The sequence below is a fragment of the Equus quagga genome, chromosome 5, assembly GCF_021613505.1.
Source record: "Equus quagga isolate Etosha38 chromosome 5, UCLA_HA_Equagga_1.0, whole genome shotgun sequence".
Lineage (NCBI taxonomy): Eukaryota > Metazoa > Chordata > Mammalia > Perissodactyla > Equidae > Equus > Equus quagga.
The window spans coordinates 15,803,443-15,824,147 of NC_060271.1; the positions used below are offsets into that span (position 1 = coordinate 15,803,443).

Sequence of the window (20,705 nt, forward strand, 5' to 3'; positions counted from 1 at the left end):
TTTTAAAATTGATAATATCCAATATTGATGAGTTTTGGAAAAACTTGTATACTCATAAACTGCTAGTGAAAATAAATGATGATATCTAGCATTTATTAAGCAGTTACTAAGTGCTAAATACACGCTTCATTTCATTTGGTCCTCATGACCCCAAGGGATAGGAACTATTATTGTTCCCATTTTCTGGATCAAGAAATTGAGGCCTAAAGAGGTTGAATAACTTGACTATGGAAACAGTATGCACAACTTTTTTTTTAAAGTAATTCAATAAATGACATACCAAAACTATATAACATCTATATCCTTTGACCCAATCTTGTGAATTTGTTTTCTAGGATAATTCAAGAGAAGAAAAGAGCTACATTCACAAAGACTTTCACCACAGCATAATCTTAAATAGTGAAAAAGTAGAAACAAGTTAAATGTCAACAAGAAAATTTATACAACATCAACATGATAGAATATCAGGTGGCTATGAAACAATAGTTATGAAGACTATTGAAATATGAGAAAATGTTTTATGGTATATTAAATTAAAAATCAGACTATGAAAATGAATATGTAGTATGATAACCATTTAAAATTCATGCATTTGAATCAGAACCGGAAGGAAATAACTCTAAAATGAAAATAGTTGTGTTAAGAATGTGGGATTATAGGAAGTGTTGTTTTTCCTTTTTAAAGTATTTGTTTTATTTTACTTTTAAAAAATAAATAAGAAACTACTCACAATAATGGTAAAGTATGCTGAATTAGCCATATATGTGTTCTGCTGAGCAGGAACCTAATTAAGCCATTGAACTTGTTATGACATTGATCAATACAAGGCATTTGAGGATATCAAACAAACTTGAGAAATCCACTTTTAGAACTGGTTTAATGAATTTATCAGCAGTTTTGAAGACTCCTGGTTGATGCCCAGTGGGGATCTGTGATGACTCTTCTCCATATCACGTTCCACCTTCACATCCAAGCTGTCAGCTAGCAGCTTTGATCAGTCTAGTTTTAGAAACCACTGATTTTATAGTTCTGACTTTTGGTCCTGTTCTTGCATACATCGTCTCTCTTTCAGAGAAGCCACGTTTATGGGTCCAGCTTTGGAATTCTGTGAACATGAAAGAGGCTCGAGAGCCTTGGGGTTTGCCATGGCTTCTTCTGACTCGTGCTCTTCAGTCTCCTGAAGACTTCCAACTGACTCTACCAAACCTGTTTCTGAAAAACTAAGAAAGGCCACATGTGAGGACTTCGTGCAGAAAGGATCTTGTGCTAGCACTTTGAGGTTACAGGGATAAGGCATCAAAAGGACTTCAGTTTTTTAAAACTGTCACACACAAGGAAAACCAAATAAAATTTACTTTAAACTTATTTTTATGGATTATTTTCTACCTTAAGTCAGGATTCTGTCAGATGCAGGGGTGAAACAGTGGTGAGGGGAGAAGGAATTAGGAGAGGATTTAAATACTAAATATAGAGAAAATTACCCCAAAATGCTATGCTTCCTCAAGCCAGCAACTCGGGACTAGTTAGGCAGCCATGACTCAGGCATGCAGATGATTTCTTGACTTTACTAACCTGGAGTTTGGTAAGGGCAAGATTTTGTTCAATGCTTCAAATTCAGGGATGTCACTAATTGTTGTTTCCTAAAAAGAAAGATGAATATTAAAAATTATAATGATACACTATTGGCAATATGATCCTAGAAATTATGCTTTATATATATTTTTGGTTAAAAATGTAATCCCCTCACCTCATGCCTGCTATAATGGCTATCAAGAAAAAGATAATAAATAACAAATGCTGGCGAGGATGTGGAGGAAAGGGAACTCTTGTGCACTGTTGGTGGAATGTGAACTAGTGCAGCCACTATGTAAAATAGTATGGAGGTTCCTCAAAAAATTAAAAATAGAACTATCATATGATTCAGCAATTGCACTTCTGGATGTTTATCCAAAGAGAATGAAATCACTGTCCTGAAGATAGTTGTGCCTCATGTTCACTGCAGCATTATTTGCAACAGCCAAGATATGGAAGCCACTTAAGTGTCCATCAATGGATGAATGGATAAAGAAATTGTGGTATATATACACAGTGGAATATTATTCAGCCATAAAAAAGAATGAAATCTTGCCATTTGTGACAACATGGATGGACCTTGAGGGCATATGCTAAGTGAAGTAAGTCAGACAGAGAAAGACAAATACTGTATGATCTCACTTATATGTAGAATCTAGAAAAAACCAAACTCATAGAAACAGAGACGAGATTGGTGATTGCCAGAGGCAGGGGGTGATGTGGGGGGTGGGGAAATTAGGTGAAGGTGGTCAAAAGGTACAAACTTCCAGTTATGAGATAAATAAGTTCTGGGGATGTAATCTACAACACAATGATTATAGTTAACAACACTGTATTGTGTATTTGAAAGTTGCTAAGAGAGTAGATCTTAGAAGTTCTCATCACAAGGGAGAAAAATTATAACTATGTGAGGTGACAGATGTTAACTAATCTTATTGTGGTAACTGTTTTGCAATATATACATATATCAAATCATTACATTGTACACCTTAAACTTATACAATGTTGTATGTCAATCATATCTCAACAAAACTGGAACAAAATGTAACCCCTTAATACCTATAGAATATTTTGTCATTATAAATGTCATACTTTTTATATTAGTGCTTTTACTACTAACTTGCTTTTTATATCTACTTTCCTACATGAATTACCTCATATTAGTTGATATAATCATTCTATTCTATTTATTTAGGAAAGTTTTTGCTTAATACTCTGGTAAACATTTTCTGTCCACTTAAATAATGGGGCGGGGGGGGGGGGGGGAAGGATATGTTTTGAGTTTCATGACTTTAAAAACAAAATAGTCTTTCTCAGAAAAACAGATCAACACAGACCAAATGTTACGTACAATTACGGGGGTTTACGACTCCCCCGAACTTGGACCTCAGTGTAACCTTGATATAGACCAACCAGTTCCTGTGAGGAATTCTTAGTCGTCCTGAAAGAAGTGAGAAGCTTATATAAGGAGGAGAGAGAGCTATAACGTGTTGGGAACTTTACTGGACTGGGAGTTAGGAGACCAAGGCTTGAATTCTGGCTCTACCAGTTAGACTCTGGCAACCCGTTCACCTCTCTGACTCTTGTCTCCTACATCTAAAATGTAAGCATAACAATTAATGCCTAATCTTCCAGGGTTGTTGTGAAAATTAAATAACATAATCATACCTAACCTATAGGAGGAACTCAAGAATTGTTCCATATAAGAACAAGTGATATATATGCACTGAGAGAAAGGAGCTGTCATTTATTGAATGCCAACTACTTGCCAACCAATATACTAGGTAACTTATGTGCATTATTCTACTTTATCCTCAATGACCATCTTTGTAAAAAAAAAAAAATATATATATATATATATATATACTCACACACATATTTATTTATTCTTGTAATAGCTTTATGGAGATATAATACACATACCATACAGTTCACTCATTTAAAGTGCATAATTCAACGGTTTTTAGTATATCCAGAGTTGAACAATCATTATCACAATCAATTTTAGAGCACTTTCATCGCCCTCAAAATAAACCCAATACCTTTTAACTACAACCCACTATTCCTCAAGCCCTCAGCCCTTGGCAACTACTAATCTACTTTGTATGTCTATGGATTTGCCTATTTGGACATTTTATATATACGGAATCATACAATATGTGGTCTTTTGTGACTGGCTTCTTTTTTACTTCACATAAAATTTTTAAAGTTCATCTATGTTATAGAATGGATCAATAGTTCATTCCTTTTTATGGCTGAATAATATTCCATTGTATGGATATACCACATTTTATTTATCCGCTCATCATTTGATAGACATTTGGGTTGTTTATACCTCTTGGCTATTATGAATAATGCTGCTATGAACATTCATGTACAGATTTTTGTGTGGAACAGCCATCTTTTAGTGTCATTACTTCATTTTCCCAAATGAGGGACCTGGGAGGTAAATCAGGTCTCCCTTCTTCACACAATCAGTAAAATGCTGAGCTGGGATTTGACACATAAGGTGAAATGAGAAAACCTATCAAGGACACAAAGCCAGATTTTGAGAGCGAAGGGTTCAGGACAAGCTTTATGAAAGAGGAGGCATTTAGGTTGAATTCTATGGGACAGTAGGCAGCAGCCAAGAGAAAATCTGGGGGAGGGAAGTCATGGGAGAAGGCAACAGAGGGAGCTGATGGCACGTAGGATTGAGGGACCTGGACAGGGTGGAGCACAGAGTGGAGAAGGGAGCCAAAGAGAGATGAGATGGGTAAGATTGACTGAGGCCAGGTCATGGAGAATATGAAGACCATGGCAGAAAATTTGGGTTTTATCCTTTAGACTGTGGGAAGTCATTGCATGGTTTTAAGTCATATGCTCACACTGTATCTTCTTCCTCTTTTTTTTTTTTTAAAGATTTTATTTTTCCTTTTTCTCCCCAAAGCCCCCCTGGTACATAGTTGTGTATTTTTTTAGTTGTGGGTCCTTCTAGTTGTGGCATGTGGGACGACACCTCAGCATGGCCTGATGAGCTGTGCCATGTCCGTGCCCAGGATCCGAACCGGTGAAAACCTCAGCCGCTGAAGTAGAGCGCGCAAACTTAACCACTCGGCCATGGGGCCAGCCCCGCTCACACTGTATCTTCTAAAGACACCTCTGGCTATAGGCCATAAGAACAACAGGAAGCCAGGAAGATAGAGGAGGGAAGATGGGATGTGTCTTTCTAAGTAAGAGAAATACATGATATAGAGGGGGGAAACTTCAGAGCTTTTGGGGAAACAGTGAGTATATTAGTTTCATTTGATCAGGCTTGTTTGATGTCAGAAAGATATTTGGAATAAGGAAAGCTCCTGTGTGGCTTCAGTGCTTCTGGCCTAGATATCAACAACTCCTGAAGCCTTCCCTAACCACCACTCCTCTTGCTTCCATAGCATTCTGGGCCCACTGCTATTCAAGAACTTATCACAATGCATGGGAGTTGCCAGTTATATGACTGTCATTCTCACTAGGCTTGAGTTCTGTGAGGGCAAACACTATCTCTTGTTCATCATCATATCCAAACCATATGGAGAACAATATGAGGCCTGGCACACTGTATATGCTCAATAAATATTTGTTGAATGAATGACTTGATCTTATAGACAAAGGAAGTGTCTGTGACTCTTTGAGATGAAGTACTGTGAAATCAAGCAGTGCTTCATGGAGATTAGTTTAGATGAATGGGCAGGACAGAAGAGGAGGAAACACTGAGAGGAGATGAGCTAAGAAGTTGTTGCCGTACCCCAGATGTTAAATGCTTGGGACACAGTGGGTAACAAGATGGACATTGTTCCTGCTCTCACGGAGTTTATAATCCAAGAGGGAAGAGAGACGGAATTACAATACAGGAAGCAATATGCCTATTACAAGGCCATGTCCCTGGTTACACCAATGCCCTAAAAGGGGAAACAGCAGACTTAGGGTATTATGACATAGTGGCTAAAAACAAGGGACCAGAGAGAGTTGGCTTCACTCCTTGCTCTTCTACTTATTAGCTATGTGACTTGGGCAATGACGTCACATCACCTCTCTAGATCTCAGTTTCTTCAGCTGTGAAAATGGAATGACAGACATTACGTAAGATTATTTGGTGGATTAAATAAGATAATATACATAAAATGCTTAGCACTGTACCAGGCACATAGTAAGCACTCAACAAATGTCAAGCTGTCACCATTTTAGCCCCTGAGTTGCTACAAGGAAGGAAGCGATCTAGGATATGTCTGATCTCAGAGATCTATATACTGATCTATTTACAGTATGTGATACTCAGTTACTGAGAACCAAGAGATCTAGGCAATGCAAGCAGTAGCTGTGTGACCTCAAACATATCATTTAACCACCCCCCGGGGGTTTTATCTCCCTCCTGTATAAAATGAGAGGGTTGAATTGAAGGATCCTTAAGATTCTAAGTTTAAAAACAATTTTGGAGTTGTTTCCAATAGGTATCAAGATATTACAAGTTGGTACCTTTGTCACACATGGAACATTGAACTTGATGTACCACAGTCCTGACCCATGTGACATTTCCTATGTTGATTTGAGGACAATATTGTGGATCTCAAAGCTGTTGGTCGTAGCATATACTCTGTTAAGACTTCTATAGGAGTTATTCATGTATGTGTCTGTCCTTCTCTACTAGACTAAAGGCCTCTGAAAACAGGGTCTATCTTCATATTTCTAGGACCTAGTGTAGCTCCTGGAATTGATAAATGTTTGTTGAAGGAATGACTAAAGTAAAACAGTAAATAACTAGACAATTGAGAGCAGTTATAGCTCAAGCAAAGACATAAACTATTGGAAATTAGGCCATATAATCTAGCCATTCTACTTTTGACAAAATTTGAAAAACAACTCATATGGCTTGGAAATAATCGCCTTTCTGAGAGCAAACAAGATGCAGGTCTTGCGCTCATAGTAATAGTACCCAACAGGCAGGATCTACTGTGAAGTATCCTGAGAAGAAACATCTAGCAGGTGACAGAAGCCAGGGAAGAAAGCAAGCAGCCTCTATCCTGGATTCAGACTGCAACTCTGCTCACTGCAGTCCCTCTTGCTGACTTCTTCACCAGCCAGACTCTGGACCTTGTCTGAACCTATCCCATTTGCTGCATCTCTCTGGTCTTGGCTACTTGTCTGCTTGCATTTTTGTAGCATAATTGCTTTTCTCTGACTCAGATGTTCTCCTTAAGCTTGACTCATTGCCAGATTGGACTAGCTTCACTTTACCTCTCTTAGCCTCAGATGTGCTCATCTCTCAGAGGGGGCTAAAATAATACATGGCAAACAGAGTTGTTGAGAATGAGACATATGTGTGAAAACACTTAACATTCACTCATTCTCAAATATTTATGGGGCACCTGTCCATAGATACAATGACATATGAGATACAATCCTTGCCCCCCAGGATTGCTGCTGAGTTGATGAGAGATGAAGCAGAAAGGCAATGACAATGCAGTGTGTTAAGGAAGAAGCTATGAGGCATGCACAAATTGCTTTGGGATCACATGGGATGAGAGTGTTCAATAAAAGCTGACCCAATGAAGAACAAAGCTGGCCAAGAGCAGTCTCAGGGTCTGCTGCCCTGGGGTGCAGCCAGTGAGCCTCTTTGCCACAGTCCAACATGAGGCCAAGTGCAGGCTACAGTATGAAGAAGATGAAGGGAAAAGAGAACACAGCATCCTTAGCAACCCAAACTTCATAGTAAGGACCTGATGAGAAGCCCGTTACCTCTCCTCTGCGAATCTGGACGCTCCTTATAATGCGCTCTAAGAGGCCAACTTGCTGTGTGAGCCGGAGACTGTTTTCCTGTAATTGCTTATTTTCTTTATCCAGCACAAGTACTCTAAGAATGGGATAAATTGGGGTCATCACCAAAAATTTCTGTATCATTACTAAAACACAAAACTATGTCCCACTTCCCACTAGTTCTGGGTCTTAGCCCAGATTTTAGAACCAACTTTGGCAGACTAATTCCCATCATATTCCAAGACCAAGTAAAAATTAATAAGTTTCTTGCCTGTACATAGTCATTAAATACATCCCGAGAACAGAGACATACTATATGCAAGAATATGAAAGGAACACTTCCAGCCCCTGAGAAACTTAAGGAAGGAAATGAGCCCTTTTAGGTGTAGGGCTGAAACAAGAGACTGCCTCCCTTCAGATGTTGTAGCTACACAGCCTGCTTCCGGTTCTGATCTCACACAGGCATCCCGTACTTCTGTAGTAGTAGTAGCAGCAGCAGCGACCACCCACCAAGTACTACCATGGGCTTAGTCTTACCATGGTAGCCTTACCAAGGTCCAGTTACCATGGACCAAGCACCACCATGGATAGGTTACCATGTAACCTTTCCACACAGTAAGCACTTAAAACTTTTCGTGCATTAGCTCATTTAATCCTCATGACAACCCCATGAAATACTGCTATGAAGCCTGTTTTACAGATGGGGAAACTGAGGCTCAGAGAGGGGAGAGTAACTTGTTGAAGAACATAAAACCAGAAAGTCGTAGAGCTGGGATGCCAACGCAGATCTTTCTGACTTCTAAGCCTAGCCCTTAACCACTATACCAGGCTTTCTCTCCAGGGCCACAGTTTATTTGGAACACATAATGACAATATGATAGTTTTCATCAGAGATTTGTGTTTGAGTTCTGGTTCTGCCAATTACTAGCTGTATGACCCTTGGCAAATTACTAAATCTGAGCCTCAGTTCCCTCATCTGTCAAATGAGGAAACATCCCGTAGAAAAAACTTATTCTAAGGAAAACATCCACGTCCACTCTGGGTGACAAGAGTGGGTCTTCAAGGAGGGCAAGACAGGAACATTATTAATGTTAAGACAAGGGTAAACAGTCAGTTGTGTTGGGATGCCAGAAGCAATGACATAGTTTGAGAAGGTCAATGGATTATATAGAATATACAAAAGAGGAGACACAGACAATAAAATATAATCAGAGACTGTCACAAAGCAGCGGAAAGGAGAGTTCCTGTCTGCCTGGCCGATGTCTCCCCAGACTGCGGTGCTGTAGTGTCCAAGGCCAGGCTGCTGACGTCCACATGCTGCTCTGCCACCGACTAGGCTGACTGAGTTCCCTAAATTCTCTGGACCTGAGCTTCTCATCATGAAATAAGGCTATATAGTGCCTCCCTCCTGGGATTGGTGTGAGGATTAAATCAATATAGAGGGAGAGCTTAGAACAGTGACTAGCGTATAGTAAGTGCTCAAAAAAATGTTAATCATTATAGTTATTGTTAGTGATACTATCTGTTAAGATCAACCCACTCTCTTTGCTCTAATTCTATACTCCAAGAAAACTGTGACTGTAATTAAAGGTTCTTACAGAGGAGAGAATGCTTGGGCTGGCTGATATGTGAATTTTTATCTGCTGGGCATATTTCTCATGAGAAATTAATATACTGGTATCTTGTAAGTCTAATGAATTTAAGTCACTCATATGGCCTGATGAGACCTCTCTTGATCTACCTTGATTCTATAGGTATCAAATGACAAAGATGAGTGTCAACACACACAAAGTGACAGGCCAGAACAAGCATAGATGGGTCCTCAGGGAGGCAATGCCACCTGAAAGAGCCTATCTGAATGGTCGACCATGATATTTTTCTCTTTAATTTCACAACTTCTGCCACTTGTATGAACTGCTGAAAACAGCAGATGGCAGAACAAGAGCTATGAGATAGGCCACACACTCAAAGGACAATCTCTGGGATGATTGCTTTGTTGAGGGAGAAATATCCTCTTTGTGGGGTTCACTGGCAACTCGGAGCTGACAGCACCTACCTGCTCTGGACTGAAGACATTATCCATTTGTTGCTGTGGATCAGTTCTTCTTGCTCTGTGAGTTGCTCAAGAAGTTTCCTATTTTCTAGGAGCAGGATATTATTTTGGGCAGTGATCTGGTCCTGGAATGTCTTCTCCTAGGGATAACAAAGCCCCCTAATTACCATGGTGGGAGAAAGCGTTATAAATTTAGGAGCATCAGCCTGTTTCTATACTCTGACAGCAAATTTCCCTTGTTTACTTTTTCTCTCCTGTCCTCTAGTCTGTTTTCACTTGTTTGCTGACATTGTCCACCAGCTTGTTCTTCTATTTATTTTGGTTATTTTATGTCACGTAATTTGTTTGGACATTTACTCATTCTTTAGGGTTAACATTTAAAAATATCTGAGCACTCAACTTTCAATAAAGTCCCAGTGCTCTCATCTGTATTCTAATTCCGTAGATATCAAATCACTAACAAATACAACTGAATTCTCCAGATTGAAAAAAGTTTCCATATAACACATTTCCGTCTGCTTTGGAGTTATAGTCTTTTTAAGGCAAAGGGAGGAAGATGGGAATTTAGCCAACTCACTCAACAACCAGAGTCAAGATCTCAGTTGGCTTGGCAAGTCAAGCATCTAAGCCAGGTACTGTGAATATCTTTGCAGTGATGATGCTGAAATGATTTTGAGGTTGACACCATGTTTCATTTTCTACCAACGACTTTACCTGAAAGCAACAGCTAGTGAAGTTATAGCTAAAATGATAAAGGAGTGTATTTTGTGAAAAAACACTAAGTGTTATATTCAGTCAATAGATATTAGTAAATCGCACTGTTGGTGAGGAGTTTAGAAGCTCAACAGTGTAGAATTGCCCTTCTCCCTTCACCAATGACCCGCCAATGGTAACAGGCAACTGCCTTCACCTTTCAGTGTTTGTTCCTCACCAGCCAAGGGTGAAAATGAGTGGGAGTGGGAGAAGAATAAGGACCTCCGGCAGACAGGTGAATTACAGGGTTAAGAGGGGCAACTTTCTCTCTCTCTTTTAAATAAGGTACTAATGTACATCATTCAGAAAAAACTGTCCCTATATATGGAATCTAAAAAACCCAAAAGACTCCTAGATACAGAGAACAGAATGGTGGTTGCCAGAGGCAGGGGGTAGTGGGGTGGGCAAAATAGGTGAAGGGGATCAAAAGGCACAAAATTCCAGTTATAAAATAAGTAAGTCATGGGGATGTGATGTACCAGCATCTTGACTATAGTTAACAATACCATATTGCTTATTTGAAAGTTGCTAAGAGAGTAGGTCTTAAAAGTTCTCATCACAAGAAAAAAATGTTGTAATTATGTACGGTGATGGATGTTAACTAGACTTATTGTGGTGATCATTTCACAATATACACAAATATTGAATCATCATGCTCTATATCTGAAACTAATATATTATATGTCAATTATATCTCAAAAGAAAGAAAGGAAAAAGACTGTCTACTTATCATTAAAGAATCATAAGGAAGGAGATTATGTTATGTTCTGAAACAAACCATTCCAGATTTTAAAGTTCTTCATCCAGGACCCTTCGATGTCTAATAATAGTCTCCTCTGCCATCACTTGAATATATTTATGGTAAGGATTGAGAGTAGGAGCAGCCGTCCCACAAACATGCTCTATGCAGCCATAACTGGATTAGAAAGGAAATTGGATGGGGCAGGCTACTGACACCCCGTTCTTCAGAAATACTGTATTTATTTTTTTGAACCAAAAATTCAGGACACAGCTCTAATGATAGGGTGAAATATTTAGGGGAATCTGGTCTGGATGGTCACAACAGTCAGAGGACTCGATCGGCTCACCGTATAGAGAAGGTGGAAGGAATGGAACCCAAAAAAGTGGCATTATGGTCTGGAGACTTAGCGTTTAGAAAGTAAGCCCAGCTTTATTACACTTAGGGCTCTGGTTCATCGGCCCTAAAATAGTAAAATCGGGACCTCCAGGTGTGTACCACTGTGGCATTAAAGATCTCACGTCAGTTTTCTCTAGGCTAAGTATTTCCCATTCTGTTCACAATTTCTCTTGTGAATTATGCATCTACCGATTAACATGTTTCTAAGAGATTTTACATTAAAAAGAAGAAAATAACATCTATGAAAATTTATATGTGCCAGATACCACTTTAGGCATTTCATATTTTAATCCTCACAGAAGCCTTGTGAATTAGGGATTGTTTCCCACATTTTACAGATGAGGAAAATGATACACAGGGACTTGTGCAAGGTCACAGAACTATGAAGTGGCAGGGCTAGACTTTGCATCCAAGTCTGTCTAAGGCCAACGTCCACAGTACCCTTCAACGGTAGTGAGCAAATGGTCCAAAGACTCTTCTTAGCCTCTGCTTCTTTGCGATCTCCAGTATATTTCATGGAGACCTGTGGTTCTTTGGGTAGATGTGTTAGTTTCCTAAGGCTGCCATAACAGATTGCCACAAACCGGCGGCTTAAAACAACAGGAATTTGTTTTCTCACAGTTGTGGAGGCTAGAAGTCTAAAGTCGAGGTGTCAGCCGGGTTCGTTCCCTCTGGGAGCTCTCAGGGACAGTCTGTTCTATGCCTCGCTCCTAGCTGGTGGCTGCCAGCAATCCTTGGTGTTCCTTGGCTTGTAGCTTCATCACTCCAATCTCTGCCTCCATCGTTACATAGCCTTCTTCCCCTGTGTACGTCTGTCTGTGTGTCTTCTTCCATCCTATAAGGACACTAGTCATGTTGGATTTAGGGTTCACTCTAATCCAATATGACCTCATCTTAACTAATTATACCTGTAAAGACCTTATTTCCGAATTAGGTCACATTCTGAGGTTCTGGGTAGACATGGATTTTGGGGGGACGCTATTCAACATGGTACAGTCGGGAAGAAAGAAAACATGGACGCTGAAAGTAGGAGGCAGTTTTGCCATGTAAGCCTCGAAGTGGAAGGCAGGCACTACGAGGAAGAATTGGTAACGCAGAAGTAGGCTGACGACGTTTCTGGCAGGTCCATGAACCAGGGTTGCTACTTTCTTCTGTATACTTTCCATATTGTTTTCCTAGTTGTGAGTCTAACCTGCATCTGCGTCTTTCAAAGTTTAGAGGATTAGCGACAAGATAGAAGGAGACTGCAAAATCTAACTTATTTTCCTCTCTCACTACAGTTTAGAGTATCAAGAGGGTTTTTTTTAAACAAGGAATACAACATTGGTGGCCCATCTGTTCCAATCCTCAAACGTTTCATTGTGTGGAATCCAGGGATTCTTAACCTGGAGTCCCAAAATAGCCTGTGGGATAACTGAAATTACGTGAATTATTTTGGTATCCTTGGCACACAGTGGTGGTGCAATAAAAATTTGTTGGGTGTAGAAATGAGTATTTTAGGAGTGAAGACAGAGTTTTCAAAATTCTGAAATGGGCTGGGGATCTCAAGAAGGGAAAACGGTACTGGCCAAGTCAGTGGCTCTCTATTTTGAGTTTATATAGTTTAAGAATCTCAAGACCATTCTGCATTTGATTTGATTCATCTGACCATTTCCTTCTTAGCCACACACAGTCACAAGGGCAATGAGACAAACATAAAGAAACTATGGATATTTAGAAAAGAGCTTGAAGGCACTCATCAAGGATTGATAGAGGAATGGGGGTCACCTATTTTCACTGCCATTTAAAACTGACAGAAGTTTGAGGCAAAATGAGGGCCGCACAGAGTAGGAATGAGTTACTGAGGGTGGTTTGGAAGTCTCTGCTGAAGGGTGTTTAAGAGAAGATGTTTTCATTTGAAGGCAAGACACTAATCATAAGCTGGCAGTGCAGATATTTTCAGTGTTCAACTTGGTTTACTACCACCATGAGTCTTACGTATTTTTTGGCAGGGCTTAAACAATTACTCACATTGAAAGGAGGTGCGGAGAAATGAAAGTATGGGCTATGAAGAGGCCATAAAATAAATTTTAAAAATGAGTGGGCTTTCTCTAAATGATCGACCACTGGCACCGTCAGTGAGCTCTTTGTCTTTTTGTTTCTCACCATTTTCACTTGTTGCTGCAGCGTTCCAATTTCATTTTCAAGTTGTTTGATTCTCTCATCTCGTAGTCCTACTTCATGCACTAAACGATCCTTGACTCTCCGAAGCTTGGCTTTGTAGTGCTGATGTTTCTCATTATAGTTTCTAGAAAATAAATTTAAATATGGGCACACCTCAACACAGTGAAAATTTATTTTACCTCCTCAATAGGAACCTTTCTTGGGTTTCTTCTTCTTGCTTTGTCAGGGCCTGGCACCAGATGTGGGCGCTTGTCCTGCCTCACATCTGCAGGACTTCCTGCCTACAAGGTGGGGAATCGACCAAGGATAACCTCCTAAATAACACCAGCTTTAGTCATCCTCAACTCAGGAAATTGCTTGACTTATGATCCCTGACATCTATCCTCTGAATCCTGCTCCACTGATTCAGTCACTAATATAAAATTTTCTAGTTCTTGGCTATATACTTGGACAGTGATATAACCCACTTCAGTCTTGTCTATTTTCCAGATAACCTGGTCTGCTCTCAGTCCTTGCCTTGGGTCTGGACTTCCAAATGCCAATTCTACATAGATCTCTGCTCAAGACTCTTACTCTGATTCTGACATAACTCTGACTCACCTCCAATAAGGACATGAAAAGATGTTCAAGATCATTAGCCATTAAGGAAACACAAATCAAAACTACAGTGAAATGTCACTTTGCACCCACTAGGATGACTAAAATCAAAAAGAAAGATAATAACAAGTACTGGCAAGGATGTGGAGAAATTGGAACTCTCATACACTGCTTGTAGGAATGTCAAATGGTGCCGCCTCTTGGAAAAAGCCTGGCAGTTCCTCAGATGGTTAAACATAGAGCCATATGACCCAGCAATTCCACTCCTACGTATATACCCAAGAGAAATGAAACATATGTCCACACAAAAGCCTGTACATGAATGTTCACTGTAGTACTATTCACAATAGCCAAAAGGCAGAAACAACCCAAATTTCCCGCAAATGATGAATGGATAAACAAAATATGGAATATCTGCACAATGGAACATTATTCAGCCATAAAAAGGAATGAATGATCCATGCTACAACAGGAATGAACTTTGAAAGCATTATGCTAAGTTAAAGAAGCCAGTCACAAAGGACCACACATTATATGATTACATTTATATGAAATGTCCAAAATAGGCAAATGTAGAGAAAAAGAAAGTAGATTAGTGGTTGCCTAGCACTCGGGGTGGGGAGAAAAATTGGGGACAGAAGAGTGATAGCTGAAGGGTTTCTTTTCTTCTCTTTCTTTTTCTTCTTTTTTTTTTCTGAGGAAGATTAGCCCTAAGTTAACATCTGTTGCCAATCCTCCTCTTGTTTTGCTTGAGGAAGATTAGCTTGCACTAACAACAGTGCCAATCTTCTTCCACTTTATATGTGGGTCACTCCCATAGCATGGCTGATGAGTGGTATAGGTCCATGCCCAGCAACTGAACCCACAAACCCGGGCCGCCAAAGCAGAGTGTGCCAAACTTAACCACTACGCCATGGGGGTGGCCCCAAGGGTTTCTTTTTGGGGTAATGAAATGTTCTAAAATTGATTGTGGTAATGGGTGTACAACTAAAAGCCATTGAATTGTATACTTTCAGTGAGTGAATTGTATGCTATGTGAATTATATCTCAAAAAACAGGACAAACAAAAATCTAAGTCACCATTTCAAGCTCCTATAACAGCTAATTTGAGTAAACAAGAAAACAGATTAGAGCCTCCACACCACCACCAGGCAAACCTCTCGGAAGGCGACTGTGCTTTCCCAATAAGAATATCATTACTCAGAAGTGCTTCTTCAAATTAAAAATTAAGAAGTTTCACTTAGAACTTATTAGGTCTGATGACACAAAATCACTCTAAGCTAGGGTTTCTCAACGTCTGCACTACTGACATTTTGGGCCAGATAGTTTTTTGTTGTGGAAGCCTGTGCTGTGTTTTGTTGAATGCTTAGCAGCATCCTTGGCCTCTTCCCACTAGATACCAGTGGCACCTTCTACAGTGTGACAACCCAAAATGTCTCCAGACGTTGCCAAATGCCCCCTTGCCTGGGAGGCAAACTGCCCTCTACTGAGAACCGTTGCTCTGGCTAACGTTCCTAAACTAGGTTTTCTCTAAGCCAACAGCAGTGGTTCTCGAACTGTGTTCTGACCAGCAACATCAGCATCACCTGGGAACTTGTTAGAAAGGCAAAGACGCAGGCCCCATCCCAGAACTACAGGTCAGAACCTCTCGGGGGGGACCTGGGTTTTACCAAGTCCTCCGGGGGGTTCTGCTGCAGGCTAGAGTTTGAGAGAAAGCACCAGGCACATTTGGGAGGGACCTCCTCACCACTTCTGTTTCACGATAGAGACTACTTGTGGCAGGCTGTAAGATGCAGGTATGGCCTTTCTTCTTTCCTAACGGAACCCAGATTTCATTTAGGTGTCCACAGAGATCCCTCCATCTCAAGGAAGGTGGTGGGCCCCAGGTGTGTGTGTTGGGGGGAGGGATGGACATGTGAGACAAGTCACTCCTGCTAGGCACTTCTGGGAGAGGTGAGAACCTGAGAACCCATCTCTGTCTGCCCTGGCCACCCTCCTGTTGAGGTTGTGCTACCTGCAGCTGCAGCCACTGGCTTGTAACCAGGAGGTGAAAAACCTAAAGACGAAAACACCACCCAGCAAGCATGGCAGAGCGGAGGAAGGAAAGAGCCTGGTCCTTAACGACACTGCCAAGCAGCTGAATCAGCCTCAACAATCACCGTCCCTAGATTTCTTGTTACATAAGAACAAATTTTTTGTCTAAATATATTAGATTCTCATTCTTTGTGGTCAATTATAGCCTATCTTAAAAACAGAGAAACTACTCTAAAACAAAAAACTATTCTAATTGTCTCTATACCCCGACCCCTGAATGCCTAGAAGTTTGGATAATGCCTTTTAAACTGAAACAAAAAGCATTTAAGGAAAGAGGAATCTACTCTTTGTCACTGTCGGCACCCGAGGGCACAGTCATGGAGACCCATGATGCTGGGCAGTCTGCCCACGTCAACTGTCTGATCTCACCTGGGGCTCTGACGCTCAAACTGGAGGAAGCCCAACTACGTGAAGGGACTGACATGTGCTCCAGGCTGTTCACAAGATGTCTCATTTGATTTTGCAGCAAACTCGTGGAGACGGTCTCCTCACTCCACGAGTCAGGAGATGGAGGCTGTGCAGTAGCGCTAACTCAGCGGGATGGTATTCAAACCCTCCGCCTCCCTTGACTGCCCCGGGGAGACAACCTCTAAGCCCTCGGAATAGCCTGCCTGAGAACGATGCCTTTGTATACCTGTGGCCTTGGGCCTCAACAGATATTTTATGCTAATAACATGACTTATGGTGCTTTTGTTCACGTAGGGGCCTGGGACACACTGTATCGGTTTGACCTTTGGGGAGTTGGGGGACCGGAGACTGAGTAGCTAAGGTCAATCACTGGGGCACTCCATGTCTACGTGACTGACCCCTGGTAAAATCCCTGGATGTCAAGGCTTAGGTGAATTTCCCTGGTTGGGAATACTTCATACATGTTGTCACACATTGTTGCTGGGACAGTTAAATACTGTCTGTCCTACCCCACCGGGAGAGGACAAAGGGAAGCTTGCTTGTGTCTTGCCTCTCGTGGACTCTGCCCTATGTGCCTTTTTCCTTTGCTGATTTTAATCTGTATCCTTTCACCATAATAGACAATAAGTAGGAATATAACAGCTTTTCTGAGTTCTGTGAACCCTTTTAATGAATCACCAAACCCGACACAGAGGGAAGTTACTTCTACAGAGAAGAATCTGACCCAGAGTCTGTGATCTTCCACTATACCCCAGTGCTATAACACAGCAAATCCAGGCAAAACAGATATTGCTGATTTCTCCTAATGACATATTTTGTTTTATACAAGAACTAGGAACCAGATGGGAGGGGAGGAGCAAAGCAGACTTATCTAGATGCTAATTCTAGTCAAACTGTTATGGAAGAACGACTCCAAGAGACTCTTACGCTCTTGTAAGTTATGTCTTACCTCTAAATGTGTTTTCACAAGACTCCTCCATTTTCCAAAATAGTGCCCCTCTCTCTCCTACTTGCTGATTATACATAAAAGAATCATTTTTCAGGTTTTTCCTTTAGAAGATTAATTTATCTGTTAGCCAGAAACTACGCTGTAGGCCAGAGACATGCACACCAGGCTAGATAGAGCTTGTCAGAGTGTGGCAGTGACTGACTAGGGTTGTCCCCAGTCTATGTTCTCCATCTTCTATCATTATAGACCCCCTGACTTTTAGCTGGGCACTTGGTTGCTCAGTATATCAACTACGTTTTCCGGCTTTCCTTGCAGCTAAATGAGGCCATGAGTAAGTTCTGGGCAAAAGAATGTCAGTGGAAGCAGTGTACCTTAAGGGAAAATGCAATACCCTTGCCTTCCCCTCTTTCTTCCTCCTTGTTGGCTGGAATACGGATATGGCAGCGAACCATCTTGAACTATGTGGATCAGGGCAACATGTTAAAGATGCTGGAGCAACAAGATACAAGGAGTCTAGGCTTCTGACACATTGAGCCACCATACCCATCCTGGACTGCTTATGACTGCACAGCGAGGTGAGAGAGAAACCTCTCCCCTTTTTAAGCCACTCTTATTCAGGGTCACTGCTACAGCAACTCAACCTACATCCTAACTAACAGAGTTGGTCTAGAGACCTGGTTCATAAAACTGCCTGAGACCCATTCAGTTCTGTGGCGCTTGCGGCGCCCACTACATAACATGAGGTACATATGTTTGCAGATTGTGTTCACAGTCACCACTGCTGTGACTTCGATTCTTTACAGGGAGGTATTTCCATCTCATAAATGTTCTTGCTTTCCTTTTACTAGGAATAGCTTGTTGGAAGACGTCACCGGGTCTCAGCATCCTCTGGTCCATGGCTTTAGAAGTGTAACATCTAGCAGTGTACACACCCCCTACCTGCTGTCCCCTGGGTGTCCCAGCTATTCACAGCTACTCTGATGTTTTGATATCATTTCAAACACAGTATTTCTGGATTTTTTTTACACAGCCTGCCCTGGGATATTAAAATCTGAGTCTCTAAGCTCCCCATGCCAGGAAGCTGCCGTCTCTCTTATTCTGCCATTTAGACTATTAAAAAATAAATTTATCCTTTAAAGTAAGATGATAAATTATAGAAAATTTGGGAAACAAATCCAACTCCCTGGGACTGGCCCGGTGGCATAGTGGTTAAGTTCGTGTGCTCTGCTTTGGTGGCCCGGGGTTCACCAGTTCAGATCCTGGGTGCGGACCTGCTCACTGCTTATCAAGCCATGCTGTGGCAGGCATCCCACATATAAAATAGAGGAAGATGGGCACGGATGTTAGCTCAGTGACAATCTTCCTCAGCAAAAAGAGGAGGATTGGCAGCAGATATTAGCTCAGGGCTAATCTTCCTCAAAAAGAAAAAAAAATCCAACTCCCAATATGATCAGTATTATACAGTATTGTTACATTTCCTTCCAGTGCTTTATAAGCATCTTTTGTATAAAAATGGTCTACATTAAAATTTTTATCCAATTTTTTTTGGTAAAGAGCTGGAGACTCTATTTATTTATTTTCTTATTCTCCCCAAAGCCCCCAGCACATATTTGTATATTATAGTTGTAGGTTCTTCCGGTTGAGCTATGTGGGACACCGCCTCAGCATGGCTTGATGAGTGGTTCTAGGTCCGCGCCCAGGATCCGGACTGGTGAAACCCTGGGCGGCTGAAGCAGAGCTCATGAACTTAACCACTGGGCCCCGGGGCCGGCCCCCTATGTGCTTTTCATTTATGATAGCATTAGCCTTTCCCCATGCTGTTATCTAGTCTACATAGCCACCATCTTTTACAGTTTCATGATGCTCCGTCAAGTGAATGCATTATACTTGACCTAACTAGCTCCTACCGCTTGATATTCACGCTTCTTCCTGTCGTGTTATGCACGCTTTGAAGAGTATGTTGATGCAGTACAGCTGGTGAGAGCTTACAGCCCTGCCTTCCCATCCCTAGCTGGCTATTTGGCACACCTATCAGTTTGGTCAGAAGTTCTGTTGGCCAACTTGCCCAAAGAACACGCGGATTGTCTAAGTTTATTTTTGGCTTCGTTAACGACTAGCAGTGTGAGGCTGCACAATATTCATGTTCTAAAATTTAGGGACAACTTTTTGCTTAGGTTTAAGCAAAACCAGATGGTCTTTCTATTATTTTTATTTCAAAAAGGCAAGGAATTTCTTCCGCTGGATGGGAAAACATGGAAAAAATAAGCATTGTCTGTAAAGGTCAGGACTGGGATCAAGGAAAAAAACACAAAAATGAACCTAGAGTTTTGACAATTACTTCCATTTTCTTTCCTAAAGTTGTAGTTTTCAACTCTGGATGCACATCAGAATCACATGGGGAAGCTTTTAGACAACTATTGACCCCCAAGTTGATCCCCACAGATTCGGACTTCTTGACCCGGGGTGGGGCCCACGCATGTGCAGCTAGAATTAGGATCCACTGTCCTAAGGGCTGTGGGCAGATAACATGAAAAACATTCCGCCTCACTAGCCACCAAAGAAATTCACAATAAAATGACAAGTAATTTATGACTAAGTGAGCATTAAAAATCAGAGACTATGTTGAGCAAAAGAAGTCGGACACAAAAGATTACACGCAGTGTAATTCCATTTAGATGAAATTCTAGGAGAGACAGAAATCAGGGGATGTGGGAGGAGCAGGAAATACAGATTGACTCCAAAAAGGTAGGAGAGAACTACAAGGGATAATGGAAATGTTCTGTATCTTGACTGGGGTAATGGTTGTGTGGGTGTATGTATTTGTCAAAACTCATCAAATTGTGCATTTATTGTATGTAAATTATATCTCAATTAAAACAAAGAATATTGGGGAAATTTCATTAGCGCCCTCCCTCCCAATAGGAGCATCCAATGCTAATGAGGATGGGGCGATAGTGCTACTCTTAGATAATGACGCCAGGAAATTTTGGCAGGATGCTTCTAAATGTTTGTCAATACATTTTGAGATCCAGAGTTCCAGCTTTTTGACCAATAATTCCACTCCTGGGAATTTGCTCTATAAAAATAATTTTTTAAATGAAAAAAATATATATCAAAACTTTTTTTTCAGTGTTATTTTGAATGAAAATATCAATCACAGAACCAGTGAGTAATTCCTAACTAAGTTAGGTCTACAATGTGAGGTT

General features: G+C 40.9%; 1 protein-coding gene across 11 annotated transcripts in view; it reads right to left on the bottom strand.

Moving 5' to 3' along the window:
* Positions 1-124: 124 nt before the first annotated feature.
* CCDC30 (coiled-coil domain containing 30) overlaps positions 125-20,705 on the bottom strand; it is a 137,214-nt gene continuing 116,633 nt past the window's right edge. For 10 of the 11 annotated variants that reach the window (XM_046662520.1, XM_046662519.1, XM_046662515.1 and 7 more), the window contains 5 exons: positions 13,434-13,575; positions 9,401-9,537; positions 7,327-7,441; positions 1,573-1,640; positions 125-1,220 (listed from right to left, as the gene is read on the bottom strand). In XM_046662520.1, the coding sequence (XP_046518476.1) occupies positions 1,022-1,220; positions 1,573-1,640; positions 7,327-7,441; positions 9,401-9,537; positions 13,434-13,575 (661 nt within the window). In that variant the 3' untranslated portion in view covers positions 125-1,021. Of the gene's footprint in view, positions 1,221-1,572; positions 1,641-2,949; positions 3,014-7,326; positions 7,442-9,400; positions 9,538-13,433; positions 13,576-20,705 lie in introns of those variants that run through there. The other variant, XM_046662524.1, reaches the window with a different exon arrangement.